At 40.0% G+C, this 23,101-nt stretch overlaps 2 protein-coding genes and 1 long non-coding RNA gene across 3 annotated transcripts; 1 reads left to right on the top strand and 2 right to left on the bottom strand.

Annotated features, from left to right (window-relative positions):
- Window positions 1-4,009: 4,009 nt before the first annotated feature.
- On the bottom strand, window positions 4,010-6,646 carry LOC112553837. Its single transcript, XR_003097122.1, has 3 exons — window positions 6,517-6,646; window positions 5,563-5,625; window positions 4,010-4,110 (listed from the first exon to the last, which is right to left on the bottom strand). It is a non-coding gene; the product is annotated as an uncharacterized LOC112553837 (long non-coding RNA).
- Window positions 6,647-16,010: 9,364 nt separating this feature from the next.
- LOC112553831 (short-chain collagen C4-like) lies at window positions 16,011-17,562 on the bottom strand. Its single transcript, XM_025221295.1, has 3 exons — window positions 17,427-17,562; window positions 17,155-17,217; window positions 16,011-16,717 (listed from the first exon to the last, which is right to left on the bottom strand). Exons 1-3 carry the CDS (start codon window positions 17,485-17,487, stop codon window positions 16,260-16,262), a joined length of 582 nt encoding a protein of 193 aa, XP_025077080.1. The 5' UTR covers window positions 17,488-17,562; the 3' UTR covers window positions 16,011-16,259.
- Window positions 17,563-21,060: 3,498 nt separating this feature from the next.
- Window positions 21,061-22,835, top strand: LOC112553828 (short-chain collagen C4-like). The gene is made up of 3 exons (XM_025221293.1): window positions 21,061-21,167; window positions 21,575-21,637; window positions 22,122-22,835. The coding sequence occupies exons 1-3, from the start codon at window positions 21,107-21,109 to the stop codon at window positions 22,577-22,579; spliced, it is 582 nt and encodes a 193-aa protein (XP_025077078.1). The 5' UTR covers window positions 21,061-21,106; the 3' UTR covers window positions 22,580-22,835.
- Window positions 22,836-23,101: the final 266 nt, after the last annotated feature.

Raw genomic sequence — 23,101 nt, forward strand, 5'->3', positions numbered from 1 at the left:
GAACATCCGTCCTCTCTGAGTTCATGAAACACACACACACACACACACGCACTCACGCGGGCACGCACGCACACACACACACACAACCACACACACACAGAACAATCCAAATGTGTGGGAAAATATTATTACATTTGCAGAAAAGACCGTGTACACAGACGGTATAACTCCGAACACAATTGAAACATGTCTGAGGATACTAAAGACTTTATTGTACATCAAAACAGGTTCTTTAACATTTGTACTCGGTGAGCTCAGCCTTTATCGTCATTACTGGAAATGTAATAAAAATGTGTAGTCTGGTTTCGAAGAGGGTAGAATGGAAACCTATTCTGTTACTAAAGAGATGAAAGTTGTTTTGTAACTATTCATTTATCATTTATCAAGAGCGCACGAATAAAAGGAGAGAAAAGAAAGAAATTAATAAAAGAGAGAAAGAGCATACAGAAATAAAGGTTAGATGATTACAGTGGGTTAGAGCAGTGGTTCTCAAAGTGTGGTCCGCGGACCACTAGTGGTCCGCGAGCATAAGTTAGGTGGTCCGCGGCTGACAGTCGTCATATGTCAGCAAAGTGATGTTTCATCATCATCATCATTCCTTGCTACTCCTCGAGGAGCATAGGGCCGCAACAACACCTCGCCAGCGGACACGGTTTTGGGCAGCCCCCCTCAGTTGGTTCCCCATGTGGTTTCGGCAGCCTTTGCCTCGCTCTCTACTGATCTTCTCCAAGTCTGTTTTGGCCTCCCAACTTTCCTCTTCCCCTGCGGGTTCCAGTCCAGTGCCTGCCTGGCAATGGTGTCAGCTGGTTTGCGCAGGGTGTGTCCTATCCAGCCCCACTTGCGCTTTTTGGTGTCTTGACTAGTGGCATTCTGGTTAGTTCTTTCCCACAGGCTGCTGTTGGAGATCCTCTCAGGCCATCTTATTCTCAAAATATGGCGAAGGCATCGGTTGGTAAAGGTCTGGAGCTTGTTGTTGATGGTGTTTGTCACTCTCCAAGTTTCAGAGCCATACAGTAGGACTGCCTTCACATTGGTGTTAAATATGCGGGTCTTGCTGCGAAGGGATAATGCTCGGGAGTTCCAGATGGGGCGCAGACTGTTGAAAGCATGCCTGGCCTTGTTTATGCGGCTTCTGATGTCGTCGTCCGCTCCAGCATCCTTGCTGACGATGCTCCCCAAATATGTGAAGTGGTCTGTTTCTAGGATGTTCTCTCCTTGAAGTTGAATTGGAAGTTACTGCTTGTTGTTGAATTTCATCACTTCGGTCTTCTTTTTGTTGATCTTTAAGCCGGTCTTTTCTGCTTCCTCTGCTAGCTTGCTCAGTTTGGTTTGTGCATGCTGCTGCCGATGATATAGGAGACTAATGTCATCTGCAAAGTCCAGGTCTTCTAGCTGTTTAGTGAAGGTCCACTGGATACCGGTGTTGTTGTCTTGGGTCGTCTTACGCATAACCCAGTCTATGACCATCAGGAAGATTTTCGGTGATAATATGCAACCCTGTCTTACACCAGTCTTCATTACAAAAGGTTTAGTGAGTTTGCCATTATGGATAACTTGGCAGGATGAGTCTTCATACAATCCCTGGACGATGTTTATGAATTTAGGCGGAATACCATAGTGGTTCATCAGCCTCCAGAGGTCTCCTTTCTTTGGTAGTTTGACCAGGTGGCCTAATTTCCAGTCTGCTTGGACTAGCTCTTGTTCCCAGATCTTGTTTAGGAGGGGTTGAAAATTGTTGCTGTTGGTTCTGGGTCTGCCTTTAATGCTTCGGGAGGTATGCCGTCCGGGCCTGCTGCTTTGCCATTTTTCATGCTTTTGATAGCTTTGATGATTTCTGTCTTAGTGGGAGGGCTGGTGTTGACGTGAAGTTGTGCAGTTGCTGGTGGTATGTCAGGTACAGATGGTGGATGAGGTCTATTCAGCATCTGTTCGAAGCACTCCATCCAGCGGTCTCCTTGTTCTGCATCATTTGTTATGGTCTTGCCGTTTTTGTCTTTCACCGGCTTGTTTGAGTTTACGCTCTTGCCTGACAGAGTTCGTGTTATTCATATAATCTCTTCATGTTTCCCTGTGTGGCTGCTGTCTCTGCTTCCTCTGTTAGTTCATGGGTGAAGCGTCTCTTGTCCTCCCTTGCCGACCTCTTCACTTGGCGGTTGGCTTCCCAGTATTTTGCTCTGAGGCCTTCTTTCTCTTGCTGGTCTTGGCACTGTTTGAGCTTCTGTTTCAGTCCCTTTCTTGATTCAATCTTTGCCCAGGTCTCCTGGGTCATCCATTCCTTATGTTTTCTTTCCCTCTTTCCTAGAACATCTGTACAGGTTGACTTCCAAATTCTTTTGAGTGTTGACCAGTGTTCTTCCACAGATTCTTCCGCCAATCCTGAAAGGGCCTCATACTTATTCTTAATTTCACAGTTATAAATTTCCCGTGTCTCCTTGTTCTTGAAGTACTGGGTATTGAACTTGTGATGTGGTCTGGCTGCTGTATCAATGAAGGACTTCAGTTTGATGTTGAAGACTGCTATTAGAAGCTGGTGGTCTGAAGCAGCATCTGCTCCTCTTCTAACTCTGACATCTTGGAGACTCCTTCTCCACCTTCGGCCAACTGTTATATGGTCGATCTGGTTTTCCGTCTGGCCATCCGGGGAAGTCCAAGTTGTCTTGTGTATATTCTTGTGTGGGAATACAGTGCCACCAATGACATGGTCGTTGAAAGCGCAGAAGTCTATGAAGAGCTCCTCGTTTTCATTGCAGGTGCCGACGCCATGTCTTCCCATGATGAGCTCCCTGTTGGTGTTGTCATCTCCCACTTTGGCATTTAGGTCTCCCATGATGATCTTCAGATCTCTTCTTGGTGTGCGGTCAAGAAGAGACTGCAGGGAGTTATAGGATTCTTCTTTTGTGATGTTTAAAGTGATGCATTCCTCGCATTAACATTTTAATTACAAAGAACGAGTTGGGTAGTTTTATGCCAACTTATTCCTAGACTACTGTCACAGAAGGACATTTAGTTTTGAATTAAAATGAAACAAATGCGGCAATTTAAATTTGAAATTCATAGTACAGAGTGATTTTTTAGGTCTTGGTGGTCCGCGATAGTTTTTTTTACTTAGGTCTTGGTGGTCCGCAATAGTTTTACCTAAGTAAAGTGGTCCCGGTCCGAAAAACTTTGAGAACCACCGAGTTAGAGGTACAGAAAAGAGAATTAAGACCTAAAAAAGTGGGCGAAGGAATTATTGCAATGACGTGTTCCCGCTAAAAGCATTCACCAGACATCTGTCCTCTTATTTTCCGAACCAGTAAACACACATAAGCGCGAGCACCCATGCACACACTTGAAAACAATCAAAATATCTGGGAATAAATGGTTATATTTGTAGAGAGCAGGAGAAAGTGAATTTCCACAGCATTTACCGGAAGATGCACTTTAAAACATTGCAGCAGACTAACACTTCTAATTGTTTTACAAAAACCAGTAAATATTACAAGACCTTTCCTGTGTTTTATAACGCAGAAAAACATAACATTCTTCTCCTAACCTTATAAAGCAAAGCAAAGGCAACGAAAAGCAAAGTTATCATTAATCTTGGATCTGATGGGAGGAGAACGCATTGTTTGAGGCCTTGTCATTGGATTCCTCAGACGAATCAAATGGCCTCTCACTTGGTGCAAACAACGCATTGCAATGTGTTGCTGCTCGGGTAATGACAGGGTGGTCTGTCACAGATGTAGCCCGTCGGGTACAGCTGCGAGCCGTTTCCGTTAGCGCTTGAGTCGATGCGGCCTTCCAGTTTGATGTTCACACAGATGATCTCCGATGACCCGCCGTGTCCGTCGAACCCGCTCATTAGAAAACCCGTGTACTCGGAGCTCCACCCAGTCGGACACGTGTTGGTGCCGGGTATCATGATGTTGGCTGTACTGTTGCTGATGAAGCACACGGCACACAGAACATCAAACTCGTTCTCTGGCCGGTTACTCACTTGGTATTCAGTGCCATACACAGTGGAGCTGTAGTCAGGTCTTGTTACGTCAGTGGGTACGGGATTGGGTGATAGACACATGAAGTTGGCTCCAGATCCAGACTTGTTGTTAAAACTGCCGCCCACATAGCCTTTTAGAATACAGAATATTTCTACATTAACGTACGTTTACTTATTATTGTTTGGTAGACAGCAGCTCAACAAAACTGTGATTAACGTTTTACATACTTTTTGTCTTTGGAGCGAAGAGATACGCCTCCACTAGGACACCCAAGATCTTTCTCGGCGTATCTCTTGCGTCATGCGGAAGCATCATAACTCGACGTCTGGCAGGTCCCTCCAGCGAGCTCAAGATGTAACCACGAGCCGCATTCTGACACATCGGGTTTATGGCGAGAGCTAACTCGACCTCTGTTTCAGTCTCGTCGATACTCGTTGGTCCACCGGCAAACTACTGAAAGCGGACTAACTAGTATGCTCGTAGAGCCTCTGCCCACCCAACGGATAGCATCATGGTCCTCTGTACTAATCTTCTGTCGTGGGCTTCTGCCCGTGATGAACAAATGTTTCTTTTTGTTCAGCAGTGCTTTTAGGCCCTTGGTCACCCAAGATTTGTTGTTAGGATAAACATACACTGCTTTGATGGACTGGTGCAATCAACACTATTTTACTCCTCACTTTTACTTCTAACTGTGTGTTAAATGTCTGTATGGGTATGTGAGCAAAGACAAATTTCTGCCCTGGGTCTCCTGGGCAGACAATAAAGTCTGTTTTGATTTGATTTTGATTTGATTTGATTTGACGTCACACGTTGGGAAGCATTTAGCGTTTGTCATTTCTCACAGTGTAACACACTCACAAGGGTATGTTAATCGCGGTTGATAGATTATATAACGGCAATCATCTTTGTCCACTTTATATTGTCTAATGTATTGTGGGAAGATTGATTACATTTTTACAACAAGACTACACAAGAGACGTCAGAAATAATAACTGTTCATGTTAAGATGTATAAATATACAGAGGTTTACATAAAAAAAAACTAGCTAAAACATTAAAAGCATTAAGCTGAGCTGATATTATTAAAGTATTTTTACACACATATTAACTTATACGTAACATTAATGTTTAGAATTTTTTAGACTTTTCTTCAGATACTTCTAAGTTTGAAAGTATTGGCAGAGTTTTCACGAAATAATAACATAAAAAAACCCATTGATCCAAGGGTACACAAGTAACAGACAATGGAAATCTCCAATCTATCTACCTTTTTCGTAAATATGTCAATGATGTCCAGTATCGTGGAAATATTATGTTTAATTCTTGTAAAAGTGTAAAATATAAGTATACGATGCTTTGAACAAATAGAATGATGATAATCTTACAACACTTCTTTGTACTTTTGTGTATCATGAAACATAATCAACAAAAAACTTTTATATCAACATCTTGTCGAACTATTATTATTTTTCAATGTTAAAAGTCTATAAAAAATCATCTTAATTTAGTGTAATTTCGGTGATTTTAATAAGCAATATTTGTAAGAAGCTCTTTATGTTTGCATCAGCGCAGTGCTTCTTTACCTGAATACACAGTCGCTTCTTCGGAAGCACACCCACTGTTTCCCCAACGTGTGTAAACGGTTCCTGGAACACAAACAGTGTTTAAGTGTTAGCAGCGTGATTGTCTTCTCTACCTGTTGGTTAGTGGAATCGTTAAATGCGATGATATCCTGTGCAATACTCTGATTGTATTACTTAGTAAGTATAATGTTTCACAGGTAGAATGTAACTCGGTGATATCAAGACACAGTATGTGGAAGATACGAAATAGGGCGTCTCTGGTTTTTATTCTTTATCTGAACACTTGGTGATTGAGAGTCCAATTCAATGTCTACAACTATAAACCTAGCACTTTTGTTGTCTAATGTCAAATCCGTCATTTTGTTGGTAAGTTTGTCATGCATATCCTTTAGTTCCTCATCTTATAGCTCAGGATAGAATAAAATTTTATGCAAATGTTCCAAGAAAAGGACTGTGGGACTATGCAACCTTCAATCACAAAAGAAACATATTCTCTCTTTTGCCTTTCTTTCCCCGTAAGTATTATTCAAAGGAAACCTAAGGTTTTCTTTGTATTTGACTTCAGCTGCAATGACTTAGGTGATTTAAAGTAGGAGTAAACCCAAGTAAAAGTCAAATACAAAATGTTAAACTAAAAGGTTTCCGTTTATGATAAATTTATGCACCTTTTCGAAACACACATATCATAGGACGGGGCCCTGCCTGGTTTTTTTAAGCAAAGACAATTATCCCTAACTTTTTAAACAACACAGTATCTAACACCACCCCCTCACTGTAGACTGAGACCTTTAAGATTTTTGTCTCTCAAACACTACCAAGAAACTACAGTCGGACACCATAGATCACAGCTTTGTTTACAGATGGACGTGCACAAAAAGCTTTTCTGAGATCAATAATCGACATACACCTGATGCATGTGACTAAGCACGTGTACCTGTGTTACCTTCTACTTACCTGCCGCAGTCAAAGCTGGCAGAAGCGAGGCGCACACAAGGATGCTGAGGACAAGTGTCATGGCTGCCGTCAGGTACTGAATCAGTGGATGACGATACAGATACAGACATGGACCTGCTTGTACTTATATAGTCAACTTTCTGAAGACAGTGTACGATGAAAACAACATCTGTTGTTTTGCATTACAGGTAAAGATTATTTTCCCTTGAAAGCGAACAGTTATGATAACATCAAACCTGTCAGTGATATCATTTACCAAATCATTCGTCCTTGTATAATGTGAGGCAGATGGTCAGCAAAAATAAATCTCCAGCAGTATATTCCCCAATGTTTCATTTTTTAAAGCCTTTAATAACGCCTGATGATGACGAGAATTACGAGTCACAGAGATGAACATGTTTTTGGCTACGACAACAAGGCTATTAAACAGATCACCTTTATGGTTATGCCTTAAGTTTGTAGTCACTTATCTAATACCTTAAAAGAAAGCACGAAAGCATAAAATGAAAAAGAGAAAGAAGTCAAACTAAGGTAGGAAATTACTTTGTACCAAGAGTGACATTTTAAACAGTGGACAAAAAAGGTTCGATTTGCTGAAAAATCACTTTCGTGAATGTTTTCAGCAAGCATCCTTGGTGACCTTTCGGGCGGTGGTTTGGCAAAAGATTTAACTGTTCATTTAAAAATTGTTATAAGAACAGTTTCTTGTGATTTGAAAACCCACTAGCAGATCGTTTAATGTGTGTTGTAGGAGAGAATGCGTAGAAATCTTGGAAGCCTACGTGGTGAAGTTGTGACAACGCTCACATGACGGATTTTTTCCAGGTCGCTTTTGCGTTTGCGGTTTTTGAAGCTGAAGGTCAGGTGATAATTGTGACACCAGCACCAGCTGGAACCGATATGTGATCCTTGTGGAGTGACGGCGATAAAGATTTCACATGTTAGTGCCAGTAAATCCTTAATGATTCGTTGTTTTCCCTTCAAAATTCGTCAGACCAATGGAACACACAGCGCAGTATGGGTGGTGGTGGATCGACTGCTTGTGTAGACAGAGGAGAGAAAAACGGAAGGACAGAGAGTAAGAAGAAAGCTGATTTATGGAAGAGGGAAAGTAAGAAGAGAGATCGAGGGAAAGAAAAACTGAATTAAATTAGTTTTTTAAGACGCCTTCGGTCCATTTTAAGGGAACTGGGTTATAAACAGTACTCAATACAACAGGAAAGAAGCAACATAATAATCTACAAGAACTAACTGTATAATGAATTAAATAGTCAACTATTAATTGATTCTAGCCCTTGGAATTCCTCATGGATGTAATTTGCTACATTAGTAACTATATATTGCTAGTAGCACGAATAAACGGAAAGCAGATACCTATAAATTTGTCTTTAAAAAGAAACACTTTTATCTACTGTTTTAATTGCAGAAAGCGGAACAACCCTTTTTACTAAGTAAGAACAGAATGTAAGAGGAAGTCATACATAGAAGTCTAACACCAGAAAGCAACTAAATTAAACGGCCTTTGGAGAGTTCTAAGAGGAGAAAAAAGAATGAGTATACTCTTCTTTATCTGTCACAATATTCAAACGTAAAACAAATTTCGAGTTTAGTCTTTTACTTTATTTACTTAAAGATTGTATGTTTGCACGACAGTAGGCTGGATGTTAGACATCTGTCGCAATGTACAATAAAGCTGTTACATCAGCACAACAGTCTACTGAAATGTTTTTAAAATGTTGACTAGAACTTAATTTCATTTGTGCACAACTTTACGTGACTTCTTCATGTAACCTAAAATGTCATTTAAATAATGCTATTTTAAGTTGAATGTAATTAAACCTTGTAGTCTGGTCTAGATGATGGCGATGAAAGCTAATATTGTTACTAAAGAGATGACAATTGCTTTGTAACTGTTTATTTACAAATTACAATAATAGTGTTTGTTATTTTAAAAGCTACTGACAGATCGTTTATTGTGTGTTGAAGGTAACAGCGCGTAAAAATATCTCAAGCCTGAGTGGTGATGTTGTGATGGGGCACACATTAAACTAAGTTTTCCAATCGTTCTTTGTTTACTGTTTACGAAGCCGAAGACAGTGTGATAAGTTTGACACCTTTAAGTTTGACACCGATAAGTTTGACACCTTTGCACGAGCCGTAACAGCTGTGATGTGAACAGAATGTTTACACAAACACTATAGTATGAATGTACAGGTTTTGGTGATCGTGGTGACACAAATACAGCTTACTTGTTACACGACAGGGCTTAGAGGAAAGAAGGAGGGATGATTGAGAGAAAGTATGAACTGACAGCGAGAGGAAAAAAGGTAAGAATGGAGATGAAGTGAACGTGAAGAGAAGAAGAGATATACTAAACCAATAAGGAAACAAAAGAAATGCATTAAAGGAGAAAAGAAGACTGCGAAAGAAAGGTGAGATGATGAGTCGAGTAGTAGAATATAAAATTACGAACGAACGAAGAAAAAAATATGGTGGAGAAAAAATCTAATATCTGTCGGCTTTTATCCATTATCAAATATCGTTCTTCACGCGGATTACAGACAACAGCGGTCTGTCGCCAGCTTATGCCAATGAAAAATGGGCTTCGAACATCCGTCCTCTCTGAGTTAGCCACACACACACACTCTTACAGAACAATCTAAATGTGTTGAAAGAAATTGTTATATTTGCAGAAAAGACCGTGTACACAGACGGTATAACTCCAAGCATAAATGAAACATGTCTGAGGATACTAAAGAATAAGGAAGAATAGAAGGTAAGAAAGGCCATACCTAGATGAGTAATACCAGAAAAAAAGTAAAGCACCCACTGCCTTTCACTGGAGAGACTTTCTGAGGAGAAGACCAAAAAAAAAAAAAAATCTACGCAGCGCTCGTGGTCTTCGAGGATGAACAAGGAATACACTAAAATTTACGCTTGTTTATGTGTCAGAATTTTCAGAGGTCAAAGAAATTCTGAATTTACTCTTTTACTTTGATTAAACATTGTGTATTTGCTCGAGGTTAGATAGCTGATGCCAAGTACAATTAAGCTGTTACATCAGCACAATGTCCCACCAAAAAGGATTTTTTAATATTAACTTTAGTCCTTAATTTTATTGTCATATTTTACGTGACTCTTTCATGTCACGAACGACAAAATTTCATTAAAGATTAATTTTCATTCAAGTTTGTATTGTACATCAAAACAGGTTCTTTAACATTTGTACTCGGTGAACTCAGCTTTTATAGTCATTATGCGAAATGTAATAAAAATTTGCAATCTGGTTTCGAAAAGAATGGAATGAAAACCAATTCCGTTACTAAAGAGATGAAACTTGTCATTTATCAGTTATTATAATAATATTTTTTGTTATTAAAAAAACACAAAGACATCGTTGTACGTGTATTGAAGGGAAATTAAGTAGAAATATCGCGAGTGTGAGTGGTGAGGTTGTGACGGATCACATATTCAACTATTTTTTGCAGTCGTTTTTTTCCGTTTGCGGCTTTGAAGCCAAAGGACGTGTGATCATTGCCACAGCTGGAACCGCTGTGATGTTTGGGAGTGAAGCCGGTAGACTTTTCACTTGTTGGAACCAGTAAACGTGTTCATCAACACTTGATGCTTTTTGCTTTTTCCATTCTAAACTCGACAAAGCAGCTACACAGACACTATAGTAGGAAATTAAAACGATCTCCCCCATACTGCCCCGCAACACACAAACAAGAGACCCATAGGAGGGGGGGGGGAGGAGAGATGGCAGTCAGGCGCCGCCATTTGTTTGCAGAAAATCTTGGAGTGGGTCTACGTCACTTGTGACACCGCTACAGCTTACCAGCCACACGATAGCACTGAGAGAGACAGAGACAGAAGAGAGGATAGAAGAGCAAAGTAAATAAGGAGATGGATGGGATAGAGAGGAATAAATGAAAGAGAAAACGAATAAAAGTAGAGGAATGAAAGAAATTAATAAAAGTGAGAAAGGGAATGTAGAAAAAGGCTAGATGATTACAGGGAATAGGAAATACAGAAAAAAAGACAAAAAAAGATGAAAATAGGGCTTATTGCCATGACATGTTCCTGCTGAAACACATTCATCAGACATCTGTCCTCTTATTTTACGAAACAGTAAAAACACACTTGCACAAGCGCACACACACACACAAACACTTGAAAACAATCAAAATATCTGGGAATAAATTGTTGTCAAAGCTGGCAGAAGCGAGGCGCACACAAGGATGCTGAGGACAAGTGTCATGGCTGCCGTCAGGTACTGAATCAGTGGATGACGATACAGATACAGACATGGACCTGCTTGTACTTATATAGTCAACTGTCTAAAGACAAAAGTACACTGAAAATCACATCTGTTGTTTTGCATCAGAGGCAATAAACATTTTTCCTTGAAAGCGAAAAATGAATTTGTCGTTTGATATTTGTGATAACATTAAACCTGTCAGTTATACCATTGATCAAATCTTTCGTCCTTGTATAGTGTGTGGCAGATGTGTGTAATACTGGTCAGTAAAAAGAAATCTTCAGCAGTATATTCCCAATGCTCCTTTTCTAAAGCCTTTAATCGCCGCAGATTAAAAGTATTGCATTCCCGTTTCACCCCGAACCCTACCCTTTTATCATTTCTGACACAAGGCAGCCGACCTACCGACGATTTTATCTAATCTGTGTTGAAAATTGTGCACAAAAGAGAACGGAACAACTGAATTTTCAATGATTCCAGGGAATAATAACTATAGTGTGGTGAGTTTTATCCAGTTTAAAAAAAATTCAATCCCTGGCAGTTGTCCTGAACAGTTACATCTCACATAAATCCTTCGGTATAATATGAAACACAACCTGTGAAAAATATTTGGAGTTATCAGGTTCAAGACCTCGCGTTAATGGTGGTAAGCTGTTCATCTCTTACTTAAAGTCGTTAACATTATTGCAATAATGATATCAAGTAATCTTGCTTGTCCCAAACAAATGTCTTAATCTTGGGTTGCAGTACCAAATCATAATCCCAATGTCTGTATAAGTAACATAAAGGTCTAAATAGGCAAAAAAGCGGCTTTCTATTCCCAACATGTCATGCAATAATACAACTGGAATTTTTAAACCACAGAAAAACACATTCTTTAACCTATCCACCACATTGATTAGAACAACAAAGAATGTGTGACTTTTCTATACATTGTGATTAAAAGTTTTTAGTTTCAGTTATCTTGTGTGTGAGGGTTTAAAATACAGAAGCAAGTGGTGAACACTATTGTGTTTATACTGCAACTGGCCTCGTGTCCTAGTTGGAGGAAAGCGCATATTGATCTATTACATTTATTAATACTATTTATATCAGAAACTGTAGATTAAAATATTACAAGTATTAATAGTATTTAGAGCAGCAACTATATTGTATGAATAACATCAAGTCGATGGTCCGAACGGTCTTAATGACCGCGTATGTTTGAGGTCAACAAAATTTCGCGATCAGGTCATAGACAGCTCTCTTGTAGGCGGATGTGGAATTTCATATTTGTGTTACAATGCTCTTTCGAAAAGGAAAAGTTCATTCAGTGAAAGCTTGCTGTGTTGGGTGAGTGAAATTTATATTTGTGTGACGACTCTCTCCGTTTGATTTTGTGACCAGTGACCTTACTTCATATACTCTAGGGTCATTGTATGAAATGTATCTGTCAAATGCATCTGTCTAGAGTTGATAAATTTTTTTGTGATTAACTGTGGACACTTTACTGAAGAATGTTCTAGTGAATGCTAATAGTTATAGCAGTGATAGGCCTTCCCAACTAGCTCCATCGGGGTCAACACTCTCAACCCTACTGCACATTATCCGCCAGTTCTTAGAATCTCGAGAAGAAAGTTAATCCTCACTGGTTCGTCCGCCTAATCACATCAGGGAGGGCGAAACCATCACCTTTGCTTCACTATTTCTGTCTACCTATCATGAACTACGCAAACTCAGGGATACCTGTCACATTCTGTCCACGCATGCAAATAAAATAAGAAGCAGGAAGTCTACACTTGTTTATCTGTCAGAATATTCAAACATAAAATAAATTTCGAATTTAGTTTTTTACTTTATTTACTTTAAGATTAATTAAACCTTGTTTGGTCCCGGAGATGGCGATGAAAGCTAATGCTGTTACCAAAGAGATGACAATTACTTTGTAACTGTCTATTTACAAATTGTTATAATAATAGTTTTTCGTTATTTTAAAAGCCACTTGTAGATCGTTTGTTGTATGCTGAAAGAAAGAACGCGCAGAAATTCCTCAAGCCTGAGTGGTGCGGTTGTGACGGCGCACACATTAAACTGATTTTTCTAGTCGTTTCTTTTTGTTCTGTTGAAGAAGACGAAGGTCGTATAATAATTATGACACCTGGTCGCAGCCGGTACCGCTGTGATCTTTGTAGTGTGACAACAAGTAAACTTTTGACCTGTAGAGGTCAGTTACCGTGTTCAGCAGCACTTTAGGCTCCGCTGTTTGCCATTGGTCCACGTCTTGTCAACTGAGCGATCACGTGGTGTCGAGGTCCAGCCCATCAGACACGTTCCCGCGGGACGCAACCTATGACCCCGCCCGAGTCCAGCTCAATAGCGCTGAGCTATTTTAAGACCACCGTGCTCTCACGTGACATGCAAATGTCGGGGTTAGGCCAAGTAAAGCGAAGGTTACCATGGAAAGACTGCTCGGTGCTACAACCAGTGTAAGGTCCACGCAGTAATCATGATACTAGTCAGACTTACTAGTTATAAGTTCTACTTATATGCCGTATTTTACCTTCTCAAGTGTTATTACTGAAAATGAAATGGTGTTATCGACAATGCTTATCTCTATGATAATTTGATAATTGGACACTTCGACCAGTACTGCCCTTGAGACGAGTCGACCTCTTGGTTTTGAGTGGTGGTTAAAGGGGGGATGCTATTATTGAAATAATTATTAAACAGTTTACGAGCATCCTCGATAGCTATCTACGTCGTCGTCGTCGTCGTCGTCGTCGTCGTCGTCGTCGTCGTCGTCGTCGTCGTCGTTGTTGTTGTTGTTGTTGTTCAAACATATTAAAGTACGAGTTTCATCATCAATGTACCCTAAAAAATCATGTAATCAAATTTCACAGCACATTTCGTCGTTGACGGACAATGGGTATGGGGAGACGATGACGTCACGACCATTATCTTACAATTATATCGTCAGCAGCAATGTATGTTGTTGTTTTTTAAAGCCTTTGTACATAATAGAACGTTGCAATGGAGAATAAAATAGTTGACCTGCACCTCCATACCACGGGATCGTTCAGCTGAACAGACGTGGAGAGGGTGGACATATCATACAAGAAACAAGTAAAATTTACGGCATCGATAAAAATTTTTTTTCTCGATATTTTGTACCAAACATTGTTGAACCGTTATGTCTTTCTTCTTTATTATGTCGGTCTAGAAATGCTCTGTGTTTGCTTGTGTTCAATGATATCAATTATGATCTCTGCAATGTTTGACCTAGATGAGAAAAAGTGGTTGGAAATAGTCCTCTCTGATAAATTATCGGCTGGTAAAGCAGTTTTTGGTGGGCCTACATATGGAACCAATAAATATCTTTATATAACCACTACCTGCATGCAGTCAAATTATCTAGCTTGGATAGGGTAGCAGGTTGTGTAAAGGTGTTGTAAAAAAAGGCGAAAACGAATTCGTGAGGCGACAGACATTGGGTGCAATGATCGTGTTAAGTTCTCAAGAACCTAATTACAGTTAAACTGACTTTAAAATTCACTCTCCCAGTCTGCTAGCGACATTTCTTGCATCCGGCCTCTTGTGTACAAACACTTACGCCTGTCAATTAACGGCTTATCGACGAAGGTTTAAGAACCTAGATTGTCGGTCGTGCTGTTATCTGATTCTTCCAGCCATGCTTTGACCAGATGATCTAGTTACCGCCGTAAACAAATGATTGCTTATTATGACATTATGACAAATGTGATCAAAGCATGAGTCTGGCCCATCCTATGGAGATGAAAGCTAATGATGTTACTAAAGAGATGACAGTTGCTTTGTATTTTTTTTATTCACAAATTACTTTAATAAAAGTTTTTACTTCTGTAAAAAGCTACCGAAATATCGTTTGTTGTGTGTTGAAAAAAGAACGCGTAGAAATATTTCCAGCAAGAGTAGTGAGGCTCTGACGGCGCACACATTAAACTAATTTTTTCAGTCTTTTTTTGTTTTTTTTGTTTGTTTAGGAAGCCGAAGGACGTGTGACACCTGGCTACAGCTTACTGAATAGACGACAGGGCTGAGAGACAGTAAGAGGGAGGAGGTTGAGCGATAGAAATTATGGACTGAGAGTTAGAGGAGAAAAAAGGTAAGAAGGAAGATGGAGGGAAAGAAGAAACAAAATACAGTGGTACCTCGACATACGAGTGCCCTGACATACGAGTGTTTTGAGATACGAGCCGCCGAGCGAGCGATATTTTGCTTTGAGATAAGAGCAAGATTTGAGATACGAGTTATCGCACACTACACCGCTGCACACGACCCCAACATGCGGGTTTCTCCCACCTCAGACTAGACCTCAGTCTGTGTGCTTGTTTCCCTCGTTTTCGAAGCATTTTTGATAAGTTGGGTTCGCGTTTTTTTTGCTTTTTGTACATTTACAAAACATTATCCCATTTATTTTTGTAACCATGGGTCCGAAGAAGAAGATGATGTCTATTGAATTAAATCGCGAAATCGTAGAAAAACATGAGCAAGGTGTGTGAGTAATTGACTTGGCGAGGATGTACGGGTGTAGCACATCAACGATATGTTCTGAGCTTAAACAGGAGTTGATAAAGTGTATATCGCCAGCTAAGGGCGTTACAATAATTTCTAAGCTCCGGACTTCTCTCCATGAAAAGATGGAGAAACTATTGATTGTGTGGGTGACAGAGAAGCAGCTTCAAGGAGGAACCTTAACACAAAGCATCATGTGTGAGAAGGCACGAGTGATTTACGGTGATTTGCTGAAGCAGATCCAACACACTTCCACAAACGAAGAATTTAATATGTTTTTATAGAATATGTATTTGTTATTCATAAATAAATGTTTCTTCTTGTAAATACACTTTATCTTATTCAAAAACACTTAACAAAAACAACTGAGGTGGTGTTTTGGGAGCTGGAACGGATTAATGGCATTTCAATGAATTTCAATGGGGAAAATTGCTTTGAGATACGAGCAATTTGACATACGAGCAAGGTTACGGAACGAATTAAACTCGTATGTCGAGGTACCACTGTATGTGAAGAGAGGGCCTCTAATATCTGGCGGCTTTTAAAGTCGGTGATTAAATATCGTTCATCACCAGAGCTACAGACAACAGCGTTTGTCACCAGTTTATGGCAATAACGTGTTGTTGATGATAAATTGACTTCGAACATCCGTCCTGTCTGAGTTAGCCACACACACACACAAAACAATACAAATTTGTTGAATACAATGGTTTTATTTGAAGAAAAGACGGTATACACCGACAGTATGACTCCGAGCACAGTTGAAACTTGGCTGCGGATACAACCGATTTTTTATTCTTGCTCTAAACCAACTGTATTTTTAACTAACTTTGCACAAAAAAAGGACAAACTTCCAGGTTAAGTTTATAATTAATTTTTCATCTCATTAAGTCGGAGGAGAACGCTTTGCAGAGGTCTTCTTCTTTGATTGCTGAAACAGAACGATGGACTCTCACTTGGAGCAAACAACGCATTGCAGGATGTTGTTGTTGACGTAAGGAGGACAGGGTAGACTGCCACAGATGCCAGCCACCAGGTACAGCAGCCTGCCGTTCTGGTTAGCGCTTGAGTTGTTGCGGCCTTCCATGATGCTGTCCACACAGATGAACTCCGTTGACCCGGCGTGTCCGTCGTACCCACTCATGAGTAAACCCGTGTACTCGGAGCTCCACCCAGTCGGACACTTGTTGGTGCCGGGTACCATGATGTTGGCTGAGCGAGTGCTGACGAAGCACACGGCACACAGCGCATCAAAGTTGTTTTCTTTCCGGTTACTCACTTCGTATTCGGTGCCGTACAGAGAGGACACGTATGCAGGTCTTGTTACATTAGTGGGTACGGGATTGGGTGGTAGACATAGGTAGTTGCCTCCAGATCCGGGTGCGGTGTAAACACTGCCCCCCACATAACCTTTTGGATTACAGAATATTTACACGTTACTGTGACATTGTCACACGTTTATTTCCTATCGTCTGGTAGACAACAGTTCATCAAAACTAATGTTTGATCGATGTTTTACATACACTTTGTCACAAGTTCAAAAGCCAATAAAAGTATATGCCAACTTTTGTAGACATAATTTGCAGGCACATTTTATTTTTTTATTAAGTAAGCGATAGTCAGGAACAATTCAAAATGATGGATTTCTTTCTCAAGAATTATAAAAATGTTTGCGTTTGTCAGAGCAGTAATACATCTACAAGAGTGTGCTTATCGTGATACATCGCTTATATAACAGAAATTTTTTTCTACAGTCTACATTTTTTTCAAACTATTATGACTTCTCAATGGTACACATTTCTGATAAAGAAACATTTTATGTGTGCATCAGTGCAACGTTTCTTTACCTGAATACACAGTTGCTGCTGTAGAACCACACCCCTTGCTTCCCCAACGTGTGTAAACGGTTCCTGGAACACAAACAGTGTTTAAGTGTAAGCACCGTGATTGTCTTCTCTACCTGTTGGTTAGTGGAATCGTTAAATGTTAGCTTGCCTTTATTCTGAATACTTATCCATATCTTTTGATACACATAGGTCATAGCACCTAGTCCTGCTAGTATTTTTTTAGCAACGAGAAACGTGACTAAGCACGTGTACCTGTGTAACCTTCTACTTACCTGCCGCAGTCCAAGCTGGCAGAAGCGAGGCGCACACAAGGATGCTGAGGACAAGTGTCATGGCTGCCGTCTGGTACTGAATCAGTGGATGACGATACAGATACAGACATGGACCTGCTTGTACTTATATAGTCAACTGTCTAAAGACAGAGCACAATGAAAACAACATCTGTGGTCTCGCATCAAAGGTAATAATTATTTTCCAATGAAAGAGACAAATCAGTTTGCTGTTTCACCTCAGATCTGTCATCCGTATCATCAATAAAACGTTTTGTCCTTGAGTACTAAATGCCAACAGTACCGGATGTACCATCAGGCAAACTTTGTGGTGGCGAAGTGCGAAGTTAGGGAGGAGGGTGGCGCAAAAATGGTCTGCTGCTTTTTTTAAGATTAATAATGTTAGGGAAAATGTGAATGGAATGGAATGACCTTAGCAGGACATTTTTCCTCTTCTTGCAATTAGACCTCCATGCTAGTTTCTGTGTACATATCAAGGGGGCGGGGGGGGGGCTGCACTTACAGTGACCAGGGTGAAATAGAGGGTTGAGTAGAGACAGTAGAGGTGCGGGGGCAGTAGAGAGTGTTGGTGGAAGAGACTGGTGGCGCAGTCACGGAGATGAGGTGGCGAAGAATGACCTGCTAACTGTTTTCGAATTAATGAAAAATGTTTACGAATATATCTTTTTCTTAAATTAACATTTGCAGGACGCCTTTCCTCCACTTGTAGATGTATTGCAGGAAAGACTATTATCTGATCACGGACGTGTAGACTTGGATTGCTGTCTGTCTGCCGAGACCAACGCTCAGCCTTTCGCTCAGCCTCCTCTGTTAGAAAATTTTGAACAAAAAATTGTCTGCCAGCAGTGCAGTAATGTATGTGTTTGTGTGTTTGTATGAGGTCTCATTTTCAAATAACCACACGCACAACATTCTGCAATGCGCCATGTGATCCAAGAAAACACGATTTGTCTCGTCAGAGAAAACCGACCCTTATCATCTCTTGAAAACATTTGCTTCCAGCTGTAACACAAATGGTTTATATTCACTTGTAAATACAAGTAAGATGTCACTCGAAAAGTGATATTAAATGTAACAAGACCGATGATGTAGTACCTCATTAGTAATCACTATTTACTGCTATAACTAGAACCTGGACCGGCTGCTGGCTGCCGATTGTCATTGGTCGCATTAACGACGAGAAAGATCAGTACATTTTACTTTCTCCTCCTACATTGTGACATGACACATCTTGATAGCGTAGTTATATTTATTTTTGTTAATGGAGCGTTTATTTAAAATTATTTGTCTCGAAACTTCTCTAAAGCTAAGTTGTCTATCAGGATTTATATGCTCATTCAGCATCATGCAAAATTTGTTAATCACATATTCACACTTCTAAGGAGTATGAGCTTAGCGCTTAAGAACAATAATATTTATATGTAACATAAGTGTCCACACTACGGGGACAAGCAATAATCTTATTATTTTTTACACCAACGTATATTAATATGTCTGTCTGTCTGTCTGTCTGTCTGTCTGTGTATTATTATTATTATTATTATTATTATTATTATTATTATTATTATTATTATTATTATTATTATTATTATTATTATTTGAACTAAATGAACGCAACAGATAACTTCAAGCAAGACTTCTACGGTTTTGATAGAAAAAAACTAGAAACAGAACGGTGTGAAGACAGAAACAGAAAGATTCACCGAAGGATTAATGTGAATATTTGGCAGTGGCTACTACAGATAGTCTTCTTCACTTACGTCAACAAGACTAGAAAGTGAAACAGAATTAGAAGCATACAGTATACTTAATAAATATATAATATAAAAAATTATTTTAATTGTATATTTCTTTGTATTTAATACCCTTAAATATATATTCCTAAACATTACGTTCTTACTGTAGATCAAATCTTTGATACAAATCAAAGACTTTTCTTGCATAAGTTAAAAAATTTTCCTTTCACGTTCGCGGGTGGGTGCGCGAGCACGACTATTTTGTATATTCCCTGTTCCGTAAAATTAAACAGAAGAACGGATGTTCGATGCCTAATTGGTATTGTTATTTTTTGTCTCTTTTGACCGGCAGCAGGAACACCCCATGGCCACAGAATGGTGACAGACGTGACAGACGTGACAGACGTGACAGATGTGACAAATGGCATTGGAACGCTATTGTCGATAACACTCATGTTGACGACAGTTGATGACCCACGTGTAAAGACGCCAGATATTAAATTTCCTCTCTCTGTCTATTTTGTTTTTAGCTTCATTCATATTTTCTTTTTGTCGCGCCGTTTGTACCTGTTGGAGCGCAGAATAGCGAGGTCATGGTACTTTCATCCCAATGTGTTTGTATATTTGCTCTGTTGATCATTGAATGGAAAACAGCGAAGCATAAAATGTTGGTGAGCACGGTTTACTGGCCACTACCAGGCAAAGTGCCTACTTACTTCCAGATGTCGCACTAATCACACTTACTTCGGCTTCAAAAACAACAAAAGAAAAAAAATCAGTAAAAAAATTAATAGTTTTTGTGTGCGACCTCCCACCCCGACCACCCAGGCTCACGACCTTTCTACACGTTCTTTCGTTCAATACTCAACAAACAATCTGCCTGTGGGTTTTTAAATACCGATTAACTGTGATTATAACAATAATACCCACTCCACCCCATGGAAAACCTCTGAGGATGCTAATGACGCTCAAGACAATGAGTTCCAGCAAATGATATTGTTTATCTCCTGTCTTGGAATATCACACAGTAATTATCTTCCTTCTTCTCTCGTCGTTAAAATTTATCTTCTTCAGATCTGAGACATTATCTTGAAAAAGACAAATGGAAAGTTGCATGGTTTTTATGTTTTTCTGTCATGCACCACTTTCCTGTGCACTCAACATGTAACTAGCACTTCCTGGGTTGTTTTGCCCTAAATAAGCACACTATACAAAGTATGACTGCCCATGTTTTGTTTGACAATATCGTATTAGTTGTATGATATAGCCTCCATGACTCCTTATGCGCAGTAAGCACAGAACTAGAGGTCGTCAAATCTTAATCCCCACTAATGTCACAGATGTACACGGCACTAAGGTCAGTGTTGTTGTTTTCCCTGACCTCATCTTCAGTGTTTCCTATGAATATGTGTGCAACGTCTTCCGACTTAGGATAGAAGAGGTGAGGCTGGCATGTGGTCCCATATATCCTAGGGATCCGCTCCAACATGTCCCTTCCCCATCCACAAGAACTAGCATGGTGATCTCATTGTAAGCAGAGGAAAAATGTCGTGCTAAGGTCAGTCCATTCCATTTACATTTTTCCCTAACATTATTCATCTTAAAAAAAGCAGCAGACCATTTTTGCGCCACACTCCTCCCTGACTTCGCACTACGCGAACACAAGTTTGCCTGATGGTACATCCGGTACTGTTGGCATTTAGTACTCAAGGACAAAACTTTTTATTGATGATACGGATGACAGATCTGAGGTGAAACAGCAAACTGATTTGTCTCTTTCATTGGAAAATAATTATTACCTTTGATGCGAGACCACAGATGTTGTTTTCATTGTGCTCTGTCTTTAGACAGTTGACTATATAAGTACAAGCAGGTCCATGTCTGTATCTGTATCGTCATCCACTGATTCAGTACCTGACGGCAGCCATGACACTTGTCCTCATCATCCTTGTGTGCGCCTCGCTTCTGCCAGCTTGGACTGCGGCAGGTAAGTAGAAGGTTACACAGGTACTCGTGCTTAGTCACATGGCACTTACAATGCACTTACAAGCAAGTGATAAATGTTGATTACTCAGGAAAGCTAATGTGAGCATTTCTTTACCAACAGAAGCTATGATCTATGGTGTCAAACTGAAGTTTCTCAACTGTTTCTGATCAACAAACGAAATCGTAAAGGTAACCCCGGTCTCTGTTTTCAGTGAAGATGCCACTTGTACTAATAACGTTTCTCTTTGCTAGAAAATACTGCATGGCCTGGCCCTTATCTGACCTTATGTTTCAAAAGATATGGATAAGTATTCAGAATAAAGGCAAGCTAGCATTTAACGATTCCACTAACCAACAGGTAGAGAAGACAATCACGGTGCTAACACGTAAACACTGTTTGTGTTCCAGGTACCGTTTACACACGTTGGGGAAACAGTGTGTGTGCTTCTACAGCAACGACGGTGTTTTCAGGTAAAGAAACATTGCACTGATGCAGACATAAAATGTTTCTTTGTCAGAAACTTTTAACACTGAGAAGTCAAAGTAGGTTGAAAAAAATGTTTATACGCAAATAATGTCGGCTAATTTTCTTGCTACAGAAATGTTTAATTCAAACTCATGAGTTATAACAATGTTTTATATCATTTTTTTTAATTAATAGCCTCGCATACTGCTCTTGGTACAGTTTTACACGAATTGAATATGATATTGCAACGATAGTTGACAGTATTAGTATATTTATGAATAGGTATATAAATTGAAGATTTCGTTGTCGGTAACGTCAGTATGAGAAAAAATTTATGTAATATAAACGATGTAGAGCTCACTCTTGTAGATGTATTACTGCTCTGACAAACGCAAACTTTTTTATAATTCTTGAGAAAGAAATGCATCATTTTGACTGGTTACTGACTATCGTTTACTTAATAAGAGTAAATATTCTGTAATCCAAAAGGTTATGTGGGGGGCAGTGTTTACACCTCACCCGGATCTGGAGGCAACTACCTGTGTCTACCACCCAATCCCGTGGCCACTAACGTATCAAGACCTGCCTACGTGTCCTCTGTGTACGGCACCGAGTACGAAGTGACGACACGTGCAGAGAACGACCTCGATGCGCTGTGTGCCGTGTGCTTCGTCAGCAGTCGCTCAGTCAACATCATGATACCCGGCACAAACAAGTGTCCGACTGGGTGGACCACCGAGTACACGGGTTTACTCATGAGCGGGTACGACGGACACGCCGGGTCAACGGAGTTCATCTGTGTGGACAGCAAAATGGAAGGCCGCATCGGCTCAAGCGCTAACAACAACGGCAGGCTGCTGTACCTGGTGGCCAGCATCTGTGGCAGTCTACCCTGCACTCCGTACGTCAACAACAACATCCTGCAATGCGTTGTTTGCTCCAAGTGATAGTCCATCGTTCTGTCCCAGCAATGAAAGAAGAAGACCTCTGCAATGCGTTCTTCTTCGACTTAATAAGATGAAAGATTAATTATAAATTTAACCTGGAAGTTTGTGCTTTTTTCTGTAAAGTTAGGTAAAAGCACAGTTGGTATAGAACAGGAATATAAAATCAGTTGTATCAGTAGCCATGTTTCAATTGTGCTCGGAGTCATACCGTCGGTGTATACCGTCTTTTCTGCAAATAAAAGCATTTTATTCCATAGATTTGTATTGTTTTGTGTGTGTGTGTATGTGGCTAACTCTGAGAGGACGGATGTTCGAAGCCCATTTATCATCATCAACACGTCATTGCCATAAACTGGTGACAGACGCTGTTGTCTGTAGCTCGCGTGATGAACTTTAATTATTAACCGACTTTTAAAGCCACCAGATTTTAGTGGTCCTCTGTCCACAGTTTTCGTTTCTTCATTCGTTATTTCTTCTTAACTCCTACTCCCTCGAATTATCATCCACATTTCATCCTTTAGT

The sequence above is a fragment of the Pomacea canaliculata genome, linkage group LG13 (assembly GCF_003073045.1).
Source record: "Pomacea canaliculata isolate SZHN2017 linkage group LG13, ASM307304v1, whole genome shotgun sequence".
Classification (NCBI taxonomy): Eukaryota; Metazoa; Mollusca; class Gastropoda; order Architaenioglossa; family Ampullariidae; genus Pomacea; species Pomacea canaliculata.

Excerpts from the sequence above, each read along its gene's own strand:
- LOC112553831 (XM_025221295.1), bottom strand. The coding sequence starts at position 17,487 with ATGACACTTGTCCTCAGCATCCTTGTGTGCGCCTCGCTTCTGCCAGCT. Across the intron at positions 17,218-17,426 it reads GCCAGCTTGGACTGCGGCAG|GAACCGTTTACACACGTTGG; the intron begins GTAAGTAGAAGG and ends TTTGTGTTCCAG. Across the intron at positions 16,718-17,154 it reads AGCAGCAACTGTGTATTCAG|GTTATGTGGGGGGCAGTGTT; the intron begins GTAAAGAAACGT and ends GTAATCCAAAAG.
- LOC112553828 (XM_025221293.1), top strand. The coding sequence starts at position 21,107 with ATGACACTTGTCCTCATCATCCTTGTGTGCGCCTCGCTTCTGCCAGCT. Across the intron at positions 21,168-21,574 it reads GCCAGCTTGGACTGCGGCAG|GTACCGTTTACACACGTTGG; the intron begins GTAAGTAGAAGG and ends TTTGTGTTCCAG. Across the intron at positions 21,638-22,121 it reads AGCAACGACGGTGTTTTCAG|GTTATGTGGGGGGCAGTGTT; the intron begins GTAAAGAAACAT and ends GTAATCCAAAAG.